This window comes from Numida meleagris, chromosome 18 (genome assembly GCF_002078875.1).
Source record: "Numida meleagris isolate 19003 breed g44 Domestic line chromosome 18, NumMel1.0, whole genome shotgun sequence".
Classification (NCBI taxonomy): Eukaryota; Metazoa; Chordata; class Aves; order Galliformes; family Numididae; genus Numida; species Numida meleagris.
In genome coordinates this window covers 7,499,188-7,520,898 of record NC_034426.1, presented here as the reverse complement: position 1 = coordinate 7,520,898, position 21,711 = coordinate 7,499,188, and the positions used below count along the sequence as shown (strand labels likewise).

At 43.0% G+C, this 21,711-nt stretch overlaps 1 protein-coding gene across 3 annotated transcripts in view; it reads right to left on the bottom strand.

The window, feature by feature from the left end:
* VMP1 (vacuole membrane protein 1) overlaps positions 1-21,711 on the bottom strand; it is a 57,747-nt gene that overhangs the window by 4,846 nt on the left and 31,190 nt on the right. For all 3 annotated transcript variants that reach the window (XM_021416171.1, XM_021416172.1, XM_021416173.1), the window contains 3 exons: positions 13,240-13,320; positions 9,730-9,846; positions 7,301-7,362 (listed from right to left, as the gene is read on the bottom strand). In XM_021416171.1, the coding sequence (XP_021271846.1) occupies positions 7,301-7,362; positions 9,730-9,846; positions 13,240-13,320 (260 nt within the window). The remainder of the gene's footprint in view (positions 1-7,300; positions 7,363-9,729; positions 9,847-13,239; positions 13,321-21,711) is intronic.

Below are 21,711 nucleotides of genomic sequence, written 5' to 3'. Positions count from 1 at the left end.
CAACCACAGGCACTGACACATCTGACTGGAGGAAGATGCTGCGAGATAACCCTGCCTGCAGAATCACCTACAAGGAATTCCTTGCATTTCCCTGTGAGAACCAAGCCTCTTGTCTTTCCAATACAGAATAGGAGAGGACAAGAAAATAAAAGAACCGAAATGCACAGCAGAACTGATCCACACTTTGCAGTCTCTATCTGCCGAAAAAAAAAAAAAAAAACCCACACAGAAAAAGAAGGTTACAACTCCTGTCACTCCTTAAGGGCTAAAAACACGGTGCACGTGAGCTGCTGGGGGGCTTCAACTTCAAATCAAAGATAAAGTCGCACCCTAGAAATCGTTTGCTGAGCAACAACCTGACCTCACCGGCTGCTATCCTCCGTTTGTGAAATTCGTGGTTAATTAGTCCTAAAACTTCCATTCCAGTAACAGCAAAGCTCTGTTTATTACAGCCCAGTCTGCAACGTATTCATCTGCTTTTAAATGTAAAAGAACGACCATCAATATTTGAACCTCAAGGGCACATCAGTAGGTGTGGAGGGTGGGAAAGGTTTTCAGGGAACTTATTTCTGCAACAGAGCCTTTTGAACTACAGGTGGGAGCTTTGCAAATGCAGATGGGATAAGCACCAAACCAAAAGGATAAACCATTCTCCCTATGCTAGCTTAACGTTCTTCAGGACTTCAGTCAACTCTGTATTACTAATATTAAGAATATTTTCACGCCATTTAATCACGATATTTGCACTTCTGAAAGGCATATTTTTCCCCTGAGGTGATCTTAAGGAGTGTGGGTTACTCTCGAGTTGCTAATTTCACGACCCATACCTCCAGAGTTTGGGAACATACAGATCATTATGAGCTGTGCTAAATGCTGCAGTACAGTTCTGTACCGAACGCTGCGATTTTTAATGCCCGTGTTAACATTTCACAAATAACCACTGGTCCACAGCTCAGGATACAGAATTCCCATCTTCTATAAATCTCTACTCGTGTGCACCTCTATGCTTTTCTAGAAGAGAAGTGTTAGAATTAGCAACACTGCCACTGCAGACTCACACTTAAGAACATTAATATGGAGAGTTTTGTTTTTAGCGTTAGTGAAATTTCTCATTTGGAAGGGACAACAAGTAGTTAAGCAGCTGATTAAGCAGTTCTTAAACTCCATTTACTGTGATGGAAATTAAAAATGTACCTAAGGACTTCAGCAGCATTCAGTTCTGAAATCCTTACTCTATTCAGCAGCTCACAGGAGCGATTGGAATCAGCCCCTCCATAATCGGAAGGGAAATCAGAATAATTGAAGCGGTGGGAAACAAAGCATCGGGTTCCCAGGCTGAAACCCCAAAGCCCTGCTTGGAAAGGTGATGCGGCACTGAGTCACAGCCCCACTTGGTGGATCATCTCTCAGCTCCACAGCTTAATTTGGAAAACCCCTTTAACTGAAGGCGGTGACTGATGTTCCCAGACCCTCCGGCTGGCAGAGCGCACTGTCCTTGTCTGGGCCCCGCTGGGGTCTGGAGACACATGGCGGTGTCACATTTTGCTCAGCTATCTGGGCTCATCCCACGATGGACAAACATCCTTTTAGGAAATGCCAGCACTACAACTCAAAATGAAGACAACAGAAAACCCAGCAAACAGGGAAATTTCACTGTGTGTTCGGTCAGCACGGGGTACACACATTGGTATCTCGTCCTGCTGTGGGGAGCAGCATGTCCTGAGGCCAGAGATATCTCCTGCCACAAAGACGGGGCACTGGTGAATGCAATGAGCCGAAGGAGGGGTGTGCTGGGACACAGCAGTCCCTGCCAGTACTCCCAACCTTCTTTAAAAGAGGCACTGACTTAAATCAGGCATGCTGCTGAGAGCTGGGCCAGAGGACTGGACAGAGGCCTTCGCCTGCTGAGCAATTACACAAAGCATCCCAAGCCCAACACACCCAGCACCCATTCCTTCCACATCGAGCATCTCCATGTTGGATTTGCACTTGGCTTCCTCTGTAGGAACACAACGAAATCCATCTCAAAAAGCAGCGAGGCACTCTGCAGGAGGCACTGCATATGGTTATTTCTACCATCCTTCCCCTCAAACAAACCAGAAATTTTGCTCAAATATGGCATCAACTTCTTTAACAGTTGTATAAATGCTTGAAAACTAGATTGCAATGGAAATACTTATGCGGCAGTGGACAATCACCAAAGCTGACGGATTTGCATACCGCGTTGGCTCTCTGAATAGAGCACCTTTCTTCCTGCAAGTTATCTGAGCCTTCAATGGTTAATTTTCTTCCAGACAGTGATCTAAACAGGCTTAACGGTTAGTATTTTAATGAGCTGTCATTTCCTGTGCTGATAAAGATTCTCACAGTATTTAAACCATCCATTTCCCTGAGGCTCCACCAATACCCGGACACTGCCGCAGTGACTCAGAGCGGACCTCAGACTCCGGGCCTGACTCAGCCCTGATAGATTGCCTGCAGCAGATCTGGACAGGCTCCCAAGGTGCTCCAAGAGAGCGTTCACACACCACAAAACCTGGGCTTGAAAACAACATGGGAAGGAACCCAGCTCCAGCTCCTCGCTGCCACTTCGGCTTCAGAACACTGGATGAAACTTAGATGCCGTCTGCATCCAGTGTTCTGAAATCGTGGAAATACATCTCCTTTACGGTCAGGATCGAGAGATACATTTTAGGAGTTAAAGGGCTGCTTGGCAAATTCACTCGGTTTTACAAAACGAAGAAAGAAAACATCTTACTTGCAGATTACTAAGCTGAAATGGTTACATGTTTGACATCATTTCTACCTGGCGCTACGCTCCGGTACCCGCGCTGACCAAGGCCGTCTGCAAAGCACTTCTTGGGACATTCTGTTAGGTTAAAATTAATGCTTTCAAAAATAGGAATTGCAACATCTGCGGACGGTTGGTTCCTAACTCTGCTCAATGTCGCTCTTTGTAAGGCAGCTTCTGGTTGTACTTTAAAGATATAGTACTATTTCTGTACACACTTTATAAAAAACCCTGCTTGTTCGGAGCTAAATCCTACAAGCCTTCTGCAAATAAACTTTTTACAGTTCTGCTGTGATTCACTGGAAGGTTTTCAACACCAAAGCTGCTCAAATTTCCCTAACATCCGCATCCCTTTCAAGATGCTAAAGCCTTTTTTTGTGCAGAGCTGATGTATTGTGCACAGGGTGTATTACAGGGCACGGTCCCACAGGTTTCTGATACACCCGTGGGAGGAAAGCCATTGCCTTATTGTCCCAAGAAACATCAAGTGTGTGGCAATAAGCTTCCAGAAGCGTTCATCCCAGGCGATTTTGAAATCACCGCTCAGTTATCCACGTTCTCAGCCACTCTGGGGTATTTTCAATTGATTCCCACTACACAGGTTTTAACTTAAATGCCAATTGGAAACTATATTAAAAATACCCTTTGACAAAAACAGGATATAGTCACCGGATATGGAATTTATGGCATATGCAAAACAAAGGCCCACGGGGCCGGAAGGCACGGCTGGCAGATCTGCTGCCGCGGGGAAAGCGCTGGGGAGCAGCGGAGCTCACCTGGCCGGGCCGTGCTCTCAAAGGGAAGGGGGAATCGCGTGGCACAGCGCGAATCACAAAAAGGAGCCTTCCACCTAAGGACAACTGATCCCTGGTGCAGCCCTTCTCCCACCCCTGGAGCTCCTTGCCTTGCTTATATTCTAAAGAATTTCTCTAAATCTACGCTGTATACAATTTTTGACAAAACAAACAAAAAAAAAAAACAACAACATAATGACCTTTAAGCAAAGCTTCCAATTACGTCAGTCGCCGTAATTCCACGTGTGCTTTTTTCACAGAAGGAACATCGTGCTCCTTACAAGAATCAGCTGAGATCCAGTTGTGAAGCAAAGAATTATGGCACAATAAATAGCAGCAAAGTGGTTTGTAAAGGCAGTGGTTCAACAACCTATTCCCAAAATGTTTTTCCTTTAAGATATGCCATCATTCACACTGGCCTGCACCACTGGTGAGCATTAAAATTCATTCCACAGAAACACCAGATTAAGAAACCCTTCAGAAACTGCTATTTTTGGGCAGCTTTTCAGGTGTGAGCTTGTTGAAATGGATTTCACAGCGTTAACAGTGCTTACATGTCTCACCCCTGGAACACGGCACTACAATTAACTTCTGAAATCTATGCAAGTATGCAATTCTTATTCCTTTACATGCACTTTAGTGGCTTCTATCAAACTTCAAATCAATTTGATGCCTCAGTTTGGTAATTCGTCAACTGCACTAGTTTTACAGCTACTCCTGCTGCAGCACGGAGAGCTCAACCACTGCACCACGTGAACCCAGAGCGGTGGTGACACCTCCCCTTGTCCTCTGTGGGTTCACCCCAAGGAAGCTGTGCCCGAAGGGTGAGGTTTGTCCTGCAGAGACAGAGCCACACCACTGCCGGTGACGTTCAGCTGCCGAGGGGGTGAAGGCCACGGGGTGCCTGGTGCTATATAAAACACATTGTTGAGTTTTCGAGATTTCTTTTGAAGCTGCGGAGTTACCAGCTCTTTTTCACAACATATGAACCAACCACGCTGAACTTAAAAGAGAGCAGCATTTTTCTTAATATTTACCCAGAATTGATGGCAGGCGGCTGTGGGGATGGTATGTGTGGTGTGTGCTTCGAGTGCTATTTCTTCAGTAGTTTTCTGGGAATTCTTAATCCACATTTGAAACTACCACTTCAAAGAAACTATGACGGTGCTTAGAAGCAATATGCTCAGTGTGACTGCACAAACAATCCTGCAGCTGTAGGTAACGAAAAAATTAAAAGGAAAGCTTCAAGAGCCCAAAGAAAACCCACAACACACAGGATGATTAAACACTAAATGAGCTAGGTCTGGGCTAAAAGCAGCATCCAAGTATTCTAAGTGGATGATCAATAAGCTGACCTCATCTTTCAGTGACAAGAATGCAAGACAAAAACCTTACAGACCATCCTTCGTCACAAAGAGCCTCTGAAAGTAATACAACACGAGAGAAAGCGTTATTCTTTTACCATTTTAGCCAGCAATAATACAACTTCCTTAACTGGTAGAACAGGTTGATAATTAGCAGCCCCGTGTGAGCTACCCGTGTCTTTGTAATCCTTTCCAGCTCTGATTGCAAAGCTCAAAAACCCAACCCTTCTCATCCCTTCTTTACATCGGATAAGGCCCACGTTTTCAAAACATTTTTTAAAAAGCTTCCCAGTTTTGTGCCCTTTTCTTTCTATAGTTAATCAACATAAGGTGTATTTTATGATCTTTTAGTAATAGACAAAACTACCCTCAATTATATTTAAGAATGCTGGTTACAGCAGACTCAGCCTGCAAGGGCAGCAGCACTAAGAGAAGCAGACAAGCACTGAGCTATGGGCAAGATCTACAGGTGAATCATTTTGCTTACTGAGTCAACAAGAGTCGTATCGTTATCGAGAATCTCTCTCTGGCTTAAAAAAACCAAATGCTCTCAGAGTTTATCTCATATCTCAACTTCATCTTTTGTCCAGTTCCTAGTTATCCCACACGCAAATACTCATTATTTTAAAGTACTGAGCTTAGACATTTTCTATTGTGTCAAAGCAATATCTCAGACCAAAAAAAACAAACAACCCAGTCTTAAGTAAGTCACACTGCTGGACTGAATTGGATTAAAATAAAGTTACTGACCATTACACAGATCTATATTTTAATTGATCTATATTTCAACTTAATAATAAGGGATTTAATGAAAGCTATTGTTTAATATGTTTCCTACTCCACTCTAGGAAGAAATTGATGAGGTAATGCTAGCAGACAGATTGAGAGAAGTCAAGGGTACCAGGACATTCCAAAAATCTTACTGTCTCTCGAAGACATTTTTTAACTCTGACATCAACCACCTAATAAAACCCGAATCCAGCAGAGGTCTTGTGAATGCATTCTATGTAATTGGATGTAAAATTATCTCCAAGACAGATGAAGTAGGAAAAAACTACCAGTTCTGGCTGGAAGATTTGCAGGAGACAAAACCTTTGGAAACATACCTAGATTTGTAGCAGTGTTAATAGTAAATTATCTGCTGGGATACGTATGAAGAAAAGCTAACTAATGATCACTGAAAGTTGCCATGTTTCCCTTGTTTGCTTTTTAAAAATGCTGAAAGCCACAAATTCATTCTGAAGGCTGTTACAAACCAGACACCCAATCAGAAGATCAGGAAGCAATAAAGCCGGGATTTGTTTCATTAGTAAGCCGCCCTACCATGTTTCTTTCGACAATCCTTTCTCCTTTGTCCAGCATTATTGCTTCAAGTTTACATATTTTAAGAGCAATTATTTCCAGACACTCCTCTCGTGAAAATGTTCCTGAGAAGTGTGGCTTTTTTTTTTTTTTTTTTTTGTTTTTTAGATGTGAACAGAGCTATTAAAGTTTGGGTGCAAAATATCAATCGGTTTGTTCCACGTGAAAAGCGAAAGCCCCTGGAAAAGGAAACGCAGCTAGGAATTTATTTTATGCCTGGGATAGCTACAGAACAGAATCCAACACCATCACCAAAAATAAAAGTTTTCTATTTAAATGTTAATCGCATGCAAAGTTTTAAATCTGCATCCCTGACGCTGCAGAAATGTGATCAGTGTAATGAAAAAGGGCTGTGGCTTTCTACCCGAGCCCAACAACCGCTCCTTTGAATTAAGCCCGAGTTTTAAAATGAAATCCTTCTAATGTGATCCTAGTTTCATGCATTTTAGATGAATGAGTTGCACGTTTGTTTGCATTCCAGCAGTTTATCAAACTTCTCCATGGTTAAATAGGCGTTCCTGAGATCTCATCTGCTGGATTACCAGACTGGAAATGTCATTTTATGAGAGATTTAATATATTTGATCGATATAAAGCAGTTTAAATTTCAGAAGATGTTTAATATTATTATTATTATTATTGGGATGCTGCATAGATCACAATTCTTTCATTTTTTGTTGTGGGATCACATACAACACTGAGGAAAGCCAGCAGAGACAGCATTTGCAGCTCAGAGTGTGGCAGTCTCTAACTGGGATAGCGGTATCGTGTTGCTGGGTGGAAGCTCAGTGCAGGTATTACATATCCAGGCCATCTGACCTTCAACGCTGTTACACTTCTCAAGTACCTGAAACCTCTGAGGTGAGGAATGAAGCGACAAACAAGACCTAACCCAGAAGCACAGCGCCATTTTCAGCGCATCTGATTCGACTCCTCCAGTACTTTTCCACCTACTGAGCGAAGGCATGACTGTGTTACAGAGTTACTCACCCGATGAGGGACACCATCTGCTCCACTATGTGTTTGCTGAATGTTATAATGACGAAAAGTTTCTGTAGGAAGGAAAACATCAATTAGAGAAACGTTTGATTGAAGGGCAAGCAAAGAATGGAGCACGACAATTTGTGCTCCTTTCGGATCAAACAGCTTCTCCAGCACTCACAGCTTTCCCCTCACTTTTCTGCTTTTCAATACACTTTTCAAAAATAGAGAAGAAAGGAGAACTATTTGCTTTATTATTCTATTTCCTCATGGATTTCATTTCTTGCAATGTTTTCGTAGCCTGTGTTACCAGCCATACGCATCCTCCCCAAGCTTACATTCCCAGAAGCTCAAGGTCACTTTACTCCATCAACAATGTTTTAATGGAAAAACAGTCATCACTGGGCAGAAAAGTTCACATCCCCTTACACAAACACATGTACTTAAACATTACAGAACTGAAAATTATACATCTTTTAGTCCCCTTGCTCGTGTGAGAGCTCTACCAAAGAAATACCAAGTGGAGAGCAAAGTGAGAGCCCCTGGCTGCCTATCTGCTCTGAACAGTTGGATTAGCACTGTCCGTAAGGCAACAGATAATTTGAAACAGAATAACTGTGGAACACGTGCCTTAGTTTGCATAAAATCCAAATCTCTGTCATTCTACCTCTCCCTTCTGAAGTGGTAATTTTTTTCAGTAACTTTTTCTAATTCCTCTTTTATCATATCTGACAGCTTGTTTGCTTGCAAAGGGCGAGCAAGACCATGTGTGGATGTGCGTACACACACAAGCAGTTCCCACAGCCTCCTTAAATCAATTTCAGCATGATCTAACAAGAAGTGCATTCACTAGTGGGGAGATAAGGGCAGTGACCAGAACTACACGAAATGATTTTGTGGCCCAGAGGAAGAGGTCGGTTACAGGCAGCGCCGGGATGGCCACCGCGCTCACTTCCTTCCTGTCCGGAGAAAGGTTTCATTAAAAACCTTTTCTATGACCACTACATTTCCTAAATTCCAAATTGCAGCAAAAATCGGGGCTATTGCACAAGAGTATGTTTGAAATCAAACATCGCAGAGAATTCTAATAGCAAAACTATTACAAAATACGATGATTTTCCAACACCGCAAGAGACGGGATTTTTTTTTTTTAACCCTCCATTTGATCTGTGTAGAGCACCAAGAACTACACAGCAAACGTTCTCCTATCTTACTGACGCAAACGAAAGGAGTACGTTACAACTGCCACTTCAGTTTTATGTTTGCCAGAACAAATTCTAACAGTACACGTGTTTAAAAGGAGAAAAAACACAGGGAACACAAAAATAAATCTGGAGAAAAAGCAGTTCTGTCACAGTGAGTGAAAGAATGTTCCCATCTTTTTGTGATCTTCTGTTGAAAAAGCATGCGAAGCAAAATAACCATTTAGAAGAAGATGAGAAGAAAAGGGCAGAGGAATAAAGCCTGTTCAGGGCAAAAGGAAGAGATTTCTAAGCAGCTTCATATGGGTGCTAGATGAGTAATCTGCTGATAGTTTCTGCTATTTTAATGTAGTGACAGCAAAGACTTCCAAGCAACAAAGCTACAGGCACAGACCCGTGGAGATGCTTTAAAAAAGCCCCAGCTGAAGTCTCAGGCTCTAATCGTTACAAATGGAGTGATGCAGTTCATGATCTCGTGCTAACCGTGCTGCCACAAGTGAACCATCACCGGGGAATCGATACTTCATCTTTCACCGGACAGAACGGTGATGCATCTTAAAAGCAAGACTCAACATTTCTGAAAGCAATCTGGGATTCTGGTCGCCGAATTCGGAACATCCGGTAAGGCTCCGAGTTTGCAAGAAAAAAAAATGGAAGAAGCCCTCTCTGAGATCGGGCCCTTTCCAAAGAACAGACTGAGAACACCAAAAATCACCCACCACACCTGGAAACGATGCACAGTGCTCCCAGAGACCCCAGCGTGCTCTCTGCAGGGGGCAGGGACTGAACGGAGCGGGGCTTTCCCTTTACACCCAACTCAGATAAAAGGGAGCATGTAAAAGTGCTGCTTAACGGGTAAAGGCTAGTTCCACTGCCCTTTGAAATTTTAGTACTTTTTTTTTTTTTAACCAAAAAATAAGTTCATTATGAGTATGAACTCCTTTCAGTCTGGTAAAAACCGTAGGTAAATAACTTGGCTAACCACCAATTTCCTGAGCGGTGTGGGCAGTGAGCTCATTAGTTTGTAGCTATAAATTATTCAGTTGCCTAAGTTTCGAGTGTAAGAAGCCCAGCAGATCCTTTATTGTAAATCCTCTGCACCAAATTAATTTCCATTACTTCAGGTCAGGAAGGGAGACTCCACAGTTCATTACGAAGTAACACAGTGTAACAGCCAAAAGAAAACGAAGAATTAGAAAAGCCTTCAGCCCAGAGGGAGGTGTAGCATGTACTTACCTGGATGTGCATTTTAATTACTGCTTTCCCAATCAGAGTGGCACCGAAGAAGGTCCAGAAGGGAACCAGAAAGTGTCCACATGTTATCCCGGCCAGGTCAAACAGAGGGTTGGGAATCTATCAAGTACAAAGGAAAAAAAGGTCACGCACTGAAGTATTTTACTTAAAGAACAGGAATACTGCAGACTTTGAAAAATGAACGTTTTCCCCTTATTCAGCTTGATCCAAAACTCTCGTGTCTGACTGCTTACAAAAATACCAACGTTACAACACATAACATCAGTCTGAGGGATTCAAGCTAGACGCGTCCCAGACAGTTCCACCCTGAAGGTCCCTCCTCACGCCTTGATTTTAAAGAAGCCAACAGAAAGTCTTCCCTGCGAAATGCACAGAAACCACAGCAAAGCCATTCGGAGTGATTTATCAAATTCCCCCTCTGACAAGCACATCGCTCCTGGAAGCCAGCGTTCAAAACCGCCTCCAGTGTTCCCCATCTGAGAAAGCGCATTAAAAACTGGCATTGAGAGTCACGTGCATCCAGTTTAAAAGCGTTGATTAGATTTTATTAAGCATATGCATTTAATTTAAAATTAGAATCTTTTTTTTTATTGTTAGACCTGCTGTGATATTGTCTGTGCAATATGCCAGAACTGAAACTAAAAAGTACCCAAATTCCAACCTCTCACACTGGCTCTGAGGAAACACAGGGGATGTTTAATTCCCAGTAGCAATGCGTTACTGCAATATCCTACAGCATGTTATTTTGTTGCACCAACAAATACAGAGCATAGATGTTCAAGACCATAAAAAAACAGAGAATGGAAATCTGAAATCTATGAGAAAGCTTTGGGGGTTATACTTAGCTGTTACAGACTGGCAATTCAAATTTATGAGCACCCACACCGCCACCTGCATAGGAAGAAATCTGAAACGGTCTCTAAGTACGCCCCACTTCAACCCAAATCCTCCTCACCTCTGACATCTGTCTCAGGCACAGGAGGATGGGGAACGAGTTACTCACACCAGAGCCTGCTCCAGGGCTCAGGTATCTCCTTGGCTGGTTGGTTTGGGTTTCCCCCACCTCAATAAATTCACAGTGCATTTTATTACTGCGCTGCTATCACCGTAGAGAGAGCAGCTTTGGGTACAGGTACCCGTGCATACCACCAGCAGATTAAACATGTTGCAGTAAAAAGATGCCTTAGCTGCACGTTGGGGTGTATGAGCTGGCCAGTGAGGGGCCTTCTCCATTTGTTTTTTTTTTTAAAAAAAAACACACATGTGCAGTACTGAGAAGTGCCAGAAACGCCCACAGAGACAGGAGGGCACGCTTACAAATTCCCACCAACCACGGCGAGGATCTCCTCCTTGCTCCATTCCTTTCCCAGAGCTGCCTTTACATAGCAATTAGGCCTAAGATAATAATATGGTTTTCCTATTGCCACTACACGTACCCAGTGAAGTCAACAGAGCGTAACATTTGCAAAGTTTTAAACTCTATTTGATTGTGTTTTTATGTAGCATTTAGAAGCCAATGCAGCCTGGAATCCCTATGCTTTTTTTAATGCCTCTCCTCCCACACTTCACCTCCCCGCTTGCTGCTGCTCTGCATTTATTCTCCAAACAACGTTTACAAGTCCTCAAGTGCACTGCGGTGGATCCACGACTTCCCATCCCTCCCCCAGCCCAGGGCAGCCTGCGTATAAGCAGAAGGAAGCTGGAGCTCAGGGCACACCGAGGAACAGTGCACCAAGTAGGGAAGAAGTGAAGCAAATGTTTATCGCTAAGCAGGAACTATGGAGAGCTTACACACCACCTCTCCCACCCAGCAATCCCTTCCTCACATTCCCTATTTATTCACATTCCACCTCGCCCAGCTCCCCCAGGAACACATCCTGCCATCCACGAGCTGCTCTCGTTACACAAGACAGATGGACGAGGGGATGGTTCACAAGATGGTGACTGCAGAGCAGTGAGTCAGAGCACAGGAGCAGCCTCACAGCTCACTGGACGGAAAGACTTAGGGAACAGCTTGTAACCTACGTCTCCTCTCTAAACATTAAGGCAGTTCAAAAGATTAGTAAACAGAAGTTGTGTGCCAGCAAGCTGTAATCAGCTTAATTCTTTCCAGCTAACACAGGTTACTTACATTCGAGCAAATAGCTAACATTGTCATCTCTACAATTTAGGAAACTAAGAGAGATGCTAGACAAGTGTGGAATTAATACCTCATCAGCTGAGCAGCTGGCTAATGGCTGTGGTTATTCCAGAAGAATGGGATCATAGGGGACCTAACAATTCCCCTCCTTGCAGTAATCACATTTCTGTGCGTTTGTGTGGGATGGGACAGTAAGGCACATCATTCCTACCAGTTCTCGTCGAGCTTCCAGGGAGATTTAAACCTCAGACAGTTGAGAATTTTTTAACTCAAAAGAACAGTATTAGCCTACTTCAAGCACTAAAATAGCAACAGTGGAAATGCTTATACCATGTCTGTCTTAGAGAAAGAAATCTAAGTGCAATTCAGATAGCCATGGCTGAAACTGCCTGCTGCATTCTGCTCCCCCGAGTTCCTAATAACCCACAGGCACCTCCTGAGCAGATTTAGGAGAACTACTAGGGATGGATATCCCAGTCACAGTTTGTACAGGTTGTTTTCAATTGGTGTCTACCTTAGAATCTGAAAATGTCAAGCCACAGGACACAAACATGTGAAGAAACAGCAGAAACTATAAGTACAGGCACAGCAATTCCAGCAGAAACTACAGGTAACAATATAGCTCTTGCTGTAACTTGCCAGCTAATAATCTGGGCTAGGAAAGTCTCAGCAGGAGAGGTGTCAGGGGCACACGATCTGATCTGCCAGACCCCCACTAACAGCAGGGAGCTGCAGCCTGCATTCACCTTTGTTAGAGAAGACATGGCCTCCAACTAATGCAGGGCCAGCCCTGGTCTGAGTCAGAAACACACTCGGTCAGTTTCGGGAACGCCTTAGCTCAGTCCCATCTAAATCTGCTGCGAGAAGCTGCTTGCATCTTGAGTGAGCTAACCCTTCTTAGCAGGTTTCCCTGTGCCATGCTAAACTACAGAATGAGCTGTTCTATAAAAACAGCCACCCAGGAACTCAGGAGATCCCCTGTGGCACAGCATTTTTCTGATGGGTTAAAAAGGAAACAATGCTCTTCCAAAGGCACTGTTTTTGTCAGGAGAACTAGTGCCATGAAGCCCAAAGGTAAAGCTGAAGGAAGGGTAACAACTGCTAGCTGTGCATTCATGCAGAACTCACTGCGTTTGGTCCTAATCTAGGACTGGAGTTTCTCCATCCTATTGTACTTGCCATACCACAACCATCCCATTTCCCCGAGCAGCACAGCGAACACAAATAGCAAACAAGATGTGAAGATCCATATGGACTCAAATAAAACACAGCTCACAGCATTAACCTCACTGTGCCACGTTCAGCCTGCAGCGTGTGATCACAACCCCCCCCCATCACTGCAGAGCACTTACGGAGGCGCAGGCCAAAATGCCGAAGAACCCAACTTTCTGCACCAGGTTCTGGACAGCCAGCTTAGCCCGGGAAGCAAAGTCCTGCAAACAAACAAGAGAATGTTACGAGTGAGACAAACCCTAAACAGAACACACCTCAAAATGTATGTGACTGCAGTATCCTCTTTGCTTTGGGACTTTCTCACTAACAACAAAAAGGCCAAACTGAAATTCTGCGCTTAGAGGGAAGAGAGAAATGGTCAGTGTCAAATTTTCACACATTTTGGGTTTTTGGTGTTCCTTCCAGAGACGGCTCTCCGAAATTCTGCAAGCGGCCCTGAGTTCAATTCCTATGGAAACACGTTTCTAATGCTTCTTTCCCTGTATCTTTGCATTCTCAATGTCCCTACAATCTTATTCCTCAAGCAAGCAAAAGGAATTAATTCCTTCCCTATCATTTGCAACAATAAAAGTTACTTTCTCAAAACAAAGCCAGAATACAACAACCCCTTTATCTGTCTGCAAACCCAGGGCCTTTCTCAAAACAACTAATTCCAAAACAGAGCTGCAAAGTTCATCCCATCTGCCGAGTTACCTTTAGAATACTGTAAAAGAAAGGAAGGTGGCAGAAACAAAGGACTGCATGAGATCTGAGCTCCTTTGCGAAGCCGTGCTGAGCACGCGTTACCTGCTTTTACTCACGGCAAACTCAAGAGTCTCAGCATCTCCCACGTAAACAGAAAATCTTTTTTAAAAGCAAAAATGAAGATTCTCACAAGCGGTGTAAGTTCATCTGAATTAGGGGAGAGGAAAAGTCTTTGGAAGCAAAACTGCCCAAGTTCAGGAGGGTCGGGATTATCTGCTCAGGCACTGCAATAGCAGTTACAAAAACCTGTGACTCTTTGCTATCTTCAATACATTTAATAAAGAAGTTACTTCCATCAGTAATTAACGTCATTCTCAATTTTCCCACTGCAAGACAACTACAGAAGAATCCGGAGCAATTCAACTTGCACAGTTTTAACTGTTACACTCCACCACCGCCAACCAACACAAGTCACCCACCACTGCTCGATGTTGGCTTAATATGTGAATCCTGAACCATACAACAGACATCACTCCTTGTGCCAGGTGAAGACCTGAGACGATGTCACCCACTGTGCTTATAAACCCTCTTCAAGCAGCAGCTTAGAACACTTCAAAGCTGTAAAAATCGTTAACGACTTCTCAAAAAAATTCTTATCGACACCAGAATTCGATTTAATTATAAAAGCCAATAAATTAAAACAAATACTGCAACTGAAAGGAAAATACAAAGAAATGAGACTTGCTACATCTTGGGACATTTTTAACCCCAGGAGAATACGAAAGGTTTTTAGAATATCCCTGAAGGGCCAGATTTGCTCTCTCTGATCAGGAGCAACACCTCAGGGCGACACGTCCCAGCCTGTGAATGTCTCACTGCAGAATGGAATACATCGATTCACAAAAATTTTTTTTGACAAACACAGCTATTTATAACAAAATACAGCAGCTTAGCAGTGAGCTAAGCCCCAAAATCTTGCAACATCGAGGGCAGCTCCTTCCCAAACTACGATTCCCTCATCGTGATTTTAGAGCTAGCAACCCAAAGCAACCGGAGGAGAGATGAGCGCAGCCGGGGGGAGCAGCATGGCACACAGCACTCAGCCCCACACAGCACCGTGGTGTGATGGCAGCTAGAAGTAAAGGAAACAAACTCTGCACGTGGAGGAGGCAACAGGCATTCCTATTCCTTCACCTGAAGCAACAGCAGAAATACATTTTCAGCGCTACTTAAAATGAAAAAGTTATGTTTAATAACAGTAACGCTGCCCTTCCAATGACAGAATTTCTTCTTTGCCAACGTGAACAGGAGCGGTGCCTCCTCTGCAGGGATTTCGTAAGATGTCTGCCCCAGGCTAACCGAGCTGAATGTGACCATGGTCTTTTCAGTTCCTAATTTTTTTCCACCATTTCACAATGCTCACAATGGGAGCACTACTTGCACTTTTGCAAGGTGAGCCACAATTTGTCACAGCTCTGTAAATCTCATCATAAAGGATATTTAAAATAAAACAATCCCATCGCTCAGGTACATCTACAATGCATTTCAATGGAAGCAGCTAGTGCTCTCATTTTAACATCCTGACCCATTACCAGTGCACTTTTGTATTACTGCTCACAAGCTGGAAATGAACTCTCTAGCAAGGGATCTACAGACTAACCCTTGCAGTTCAGCTGCTTTAATAAAGCAGTAGTGTGTCATTGTCACTTCACTCAACATAGTGCAATCATTCAGTATACTACAATTCCAGACAGGCTGACTGTATCACCCTCCTGTAAGCACAGGGCATCAGTTTGGTCACATTTCTGAAGAACAAACTGCTCTCCTCACAAGGTTTCTACACTGCTGCAAAATGCCAGGCTTCCTGAAAGCAATTCTGCCCACCTGCAGCTAACCACCTGAAATCCCTCCTGCTCACCTCCAGCTAACAACAGGACTTGCTATAAAACCAACCATCAAAGCGGTGCAAAGAGGGCAACAGCTTTGTCTCAGGGGGAAAAAAAAAAAAAAAAAAAAGTAAGTTGTGACCTCATTAATTTATAAGTTTTTATTTTTAATTTAAAACTTAGATTCTTTTTTGAAGTTTGTGGTTTTTCTGGTTTCGTTCTGCTCTATTTTTTATTTTTCACATTCCTTATCTGTTACAAAGCGACCCACGGAAAGCGCAGCCATGCTCCTTCAAACTGCAGTGGGGAACTTCTATTCCCGTTCCAAATTTTCTAAATAAGCCAAAAGAGATAAATTTAGGACTTATTTCTTTTCCCCCGTTTCCCATGATGCGGTGTCATCACAGATAGAAATAATTTACATGGTAATGTACACAACAGGGTCACAACAAAAGTCTATCTTGGAGTCTCCACATTTACTTCAGTGTAAACAGGTTCAGAAACAGTTCTGCTCGGTTGCTCCCTTACATTTCATTAGTCAAATCTTTACGACATCTGCAATAATTAAAAAAACCTCCCAAGTTTCATTTCTCAGATCACCAGTTTCACAACTTTTACCTATTTCACAACAGATTTTTTTTCTGTTCCAAATCCTGCACAGGGAACAATCTTTTCACTAAGATTTTTTTTTTTTTTCCTAAGCATCCGAAATAAAAGCCAAACAATTTCCATAACTTATTGCTTTAAAAAAAGAAATCAAAGAAAGCCATAAAAGATCAGCTACTTACAGCCACAACATATCCCCCAAAATTAAAGCATCTAGACCGGACCCGATTCTCAGCTAACGTGATTCATTCCCTCCTGTGTTTCAGGACACTTCGGTTCACTATGTCCCTTTCAGAGATGATTTGTTCTTTTGGTTTGGAAATAGATTTCCTGCGACTGCTGCAACGCAGGCGAAGGAAGGTTAAATGATTAAACATTACTTCATTGGGTTAATCACAAGATCTCAAGAACTGGAATGGAAATCAGAGACATCGAAAGGTCAGAGCTGGAATTCTGATCCACACGTCTCAGCCGGCGGCCTCGGGAAGCTTGCTTCACATCTGCCTTTGTGAGCACGGAGCATCTAGTCCCATAAAGACAGCCTCGCTTCTGGGAAAAGGAACGGGCAACCTTGTTCTAACTACAAGGCTTCTCCCCGTTCTCTGTTATACCTTGCTTCCATTTATCACTTAAATCACTATTTCATCTTCACTGTAAAATGAAATGCAAAACTTCTCAGTTATTTCAGTGCTGAATGTTGCACTGGGTTTAGTTAACAACCTCCAGCAGACACGAAGTTGTGGTCCTTTTTCCTCTGTCACACTGGCTTAGTATCAGAACACAGAAAGGTCACAATTTATTGCTCACAAAAAAATAGTGAATGCCTTTTTTTTCTTTTCTTAATCTCCAGAAACAGATTGCTGATGGATCCAGAGCAATGAGCCAGTAGATGCTGAAGAAGGAGCTCTGAAAAGGATGAATCCCAGCCCTTACAGAAAGAAGCCATTAGGATTTCAGCTATAAGGAGCTATTTCCTTGAAAGGCCATGCAGGTGGGCCCCTCATAACTACACAGGGTAACAGTTTATTTTCCATCATGAAGTTTCAATCCCTTGTTAGGAGCATCAGGAAAGCTGTGACCCTCCCCAAACCATCCCACAGTCCTCAGCCTCTCCAAGAGATGATCTGAGGCTGACCCGAGGCCACCAGAACATTTGTTCTGTCAGCTTTTTTCTGCTACCAATACAACAAGTGCTTTACAAATACATTGGCAACTGTGCTTCGTCCACCAATAAAGCAAGAAGAGGAAGGCCAGCAAAGGTGGGGAAGGGTGGGAAGGGTAGCTTCCATGTGAGGAAGAATCGGGCAATCACTCCAACATTTGAGCATTATATATATTATGGTTATCATATTTTCTTCCTAGAAACAAAGTTTAATTACACAAATAGTCAACTTCAGAAGAGAACATTTTTCTCCACAGACTGAAGGCACCATATGAAGCTACTGTCTCAGATTATTAAAATTATAAATTCCTTAGCATCTAAAAAGCTGCCTACAAAGACAGCGCTCCTTTTTATGTAAAAATCTGAGTTATGTTAAAAATGAGCTGCACAGTATTTTGTCTCTTCAGCTTTCTATTACAGCACAATGGAATCAAACACAGCTTATGGGAGAATGACCACTTGTGGTTAGGCAATCAACTCCAGCATTTCAGAAGACTGGGAAGAATTATTAACTCATTGAAATAACATATTAACTGCATAAGGGCAGCTTGAGAGAAGACAGGCAGCTACCTACGGGGCTGAGAGGTTACAACATACATCCATGCTACGGAAGCAGCAGCTCAGTCAATGTTTAACAATCAGCACAGCAATCTGGAATTAAGATGAGAAGAACGGAGATGAAGATACAGTCGGCAGCCGCTGCCTGTCACTGCAAACAGATCCTTACTCCAAAAATGCTATTTCAGACCTCTCCTGCACGACATGAAAGGTGACAGATGTGAGTAAGGCTCCACTGAGCTGCAGAGGGGAACGTTTTGGTAGTGGTGCACCGTGGTCCTGATCTCCCACTCCTCCAGCTGCGATGACCCTCAGCACCTTCATGTGTATGGGAAGGAATGTGGCCCTGCACCTCTGTTCTAACTTTCTCAAAAATAATTCCAGGTTAATGCAAGTAAGGGGAAAGTAAGGAGGAGTATTTCCACGCTGACACTTGGAGAGAAGAGAGGGGGGGAGAGGTAAGGTTTAAACTTACTTATCACTAGGAAACTCTGGAAAGAAGGGCTCTCTAGTGAAAACTGGGCTGCAAAAAAGTTACAGGTTTTCACGAATTACTGAAAGCAGCGAAGGGACGTTTGATAAAAGGTGTCTATATATGACAGGCATAGGATGGCCACTCCAGATGAAGAGAAGCGGTTCAAATTCTAAGCTTGGGAAGTGAATAAACTTCACAAGAGGTTTGGGTCTTTGGTAACACTGAATTCTGGAAAAGGAACAGTGTAAACATATACGAATGTTAGAAAACAAATACATGTCTGTGGAGAAAATGAAAATACAGTTGTAGGAAGTCCAATATGAAATAGGACAAACAGCAATGAGACAGGGCCCTTGGCTTCGCAGGCTTTACCAGAATTATGCAGGCTATTAGCATCAAGAACTTGTAGGTATTTTTTCAGTTTGTCAGCCAGCCCTGGAGCAGATCACCCAGGCTGCGCAGTCTCCTGTCTTGGAGGTTTTCAAGAGCACCTGATAACACCTGAGGAACCTGATCCCATCGCTGACCCAGCCTGGAGCAAAAGTGTGGACTACAGACTGCCTGAGGTCCCTTTCAAGATTAATTTTCCTGTGATTCCATAACGAGATAATAGCAGCCACCTACAGAGAGAAGAATGAAGCAAAAGAACATCCTATCACTCCCGTTCCCACACATCAGACGTTGACCTCCGCAGCCTTTGCTTCTGCAGTTGGAAGCGTGCGCTGGCATTGCCTCCACCAACGTGCTGGCTGCCTAAAATGCCACTGAGCTGCACAGTGAGTGCTCATTTATCTCAAAGCTGCAATCGCAATTAGCTACTGTGGCCACAGGACGGTCCAGCTGCTTACAGAGCACGACGTGTACTGCTGCATTCCAGGATGTTGCTGACTTTTTGTTTTTTTAATCCATTACATCTTATAAAATCCTATTTCTGCTGGGTTTAAGATCCAGGCGTTGCAAGGAGGGGCCCAAGAGGGCTGGAATTAAGTGAGTTATTACTTTACTTTAGCCACCGTCATCAAGAAAGCAAGCAATTTTTGATAACCAGACGCACAGATTGACCTGTTCAATCCCTTACAAAGCAGAGCCACAGTCACAGGCAGTGAAAAAAGCCACACTCTTCCCCCCACAGGGAACTTAGAAATAATTTAAGGAAGAAGCCCATGCACAGAAAAAACACTTGTTTAATAAAAGTAAACGATTTCATACACAGCTGACAAATCCTTTTGCACACACCAGTCTTCCTACTCAACCTAGGCAGCAGATGTGCAAAGCTAAGCATACCTCTGCTGGTTTGCCCTGGGAAGGAGCAGAGGTTCCCAGACAGCTTAGAGAAGTGGTCTGCATACCAGACTCTTGTACAACACAGATATTTAAACAGTGTCTGGAGCAGGAAAAAAAAAAAAAAAGGCCGCCGTTTCTGTATGATACCATAATTAATTTGTATCAGTTATTGAAGGTTTTCCCAGAAAAAAAAAAAAAATATTCGAAGCAGCTTATGCGACCTCAACTTCTGACTGGCCTTTCTCAGAATACTGTGTTCTTAATTTCAAGTTGTTCAGCCTTTCATTTATTCCTTATCTTCTTTGCAATATGTCTGGGCCAACTGTATTTGAAAAGTGACTTTTCCTGCCCTACAATGCAACTTATATGTCCACACAACGTGAAAAAAAAATTGTGTATCTATCTATCCACAAAATGAAATAGAAATTCTTATGTTAACTTGAATAGTTCAGAAGAGCCCTATGTGAAGACGGGAGAGAAACAGCCCAGCTTTGCTCCCAAGAGGATATGTAGACAATTTTATTACTGGCTGTTTTTCTCCAGATCCAAACTTTCCAGAAAACCTCACCCAAGTTACTCAGGTTTATTGAGTAGTGACTGCTCCCTCTGTACGGATCACAAAGCTGAAAAAGCCCAGATGACTCTGAAAGAGCAAAACAAAAACATTCTAGACCAAGCAGCATGCAACATTTACAATAAACTCGGGTATATTCCTTCTTTAAAGGTTAATTTCTGTTGCAGTGCGAGTTATTTGCCACTGCAGAATTGCTCTGAGCTAACAGCCAAATACTGAATGAAAATATTGCAAAACAATCTCAATTTCTTCACTGGTTTGACTGATTTATGCACTTTCACACCGAACACGAAGAAGACAGAAGGCCTTGTAAATGAGTTTTAGCTAACAGAGGTATCACAAAGAAAAGCTCAAAGAAGAACGGGAAAAAGTCATCTCTAGATTATCACGAGCAAAGCTAACGCTGGTTTTTCCTTATCTGTAAGCAGGTGTGCAAATGAATTGAACAATGCAGGCACAAGACGGCCAGTATTCTCCTGCCAGTGTCCAAAGAAAGGCAGCAAGGAGGTGGCTTACACATTTCTTACTCACAGCTCCCATTGTCTGCCCCGTGCAGATATTAACTCTTTGCTCCCCCCCTTCCTGAGGAAGCTCCCTCTAGTAACAGTTCCCTACTTAAAGCTTTCATTGACCCATTCCAAAGTTTCTCAACTCACCAATTTTGGTGAACAACTTAAAACAAAGCTGATACTTGATATACTCACAGTGGGTGAAAAAGCAACACATTTTACTGTGTTCCTACTGCAGTACATCATCTCATTCTCAAGCTACAGCAGTCACAGGAAGTTGTTACATTGAAGCTCCAAGGTTTGATTCATTTTGAATTTACATTTAATTACGGGCCAAGATAAGGTGGGGGGGAGAGATCTCCATCCATGCATTAACAAAAGCACACACTGATCTGTGTGCAGACAAGCCTCCTGCTGGCACCCGTGGGGCTGCCCAGACCCAACACCGACAATTAACAGAGGAAGCTGATGAGAAGAGGGGGTGACTGGAAGAACGAGTAAGAAATACGATGAATGGAATTTGCTGTTGGGTTTCAACAAGTTATTTCTGGGGAAAAAAAAAGAGAAGTCAACGTTTTCCAGTTATCGTATATGACTTTACCACTTCCATTTTTATGATAACTGCTTTATAGGAGGCTCTCTGTGGTCTGCTTTAACTTCTTTCTTCTTGTAAAGAATACCCACAAAAGCTTTTGCTTAAACCAGCAGCAGCCAGGCAGCCCTTCCCAAGCAGGAACTCACCAAATACTAATTGTTAGTTTAATCACGGGAGAGATCCATTTTTAATTTGGCCATCTTTACGCTGCTAATTAAGTAATATTTTGCTGATTAGTTGAACCTAATCATTCCACTT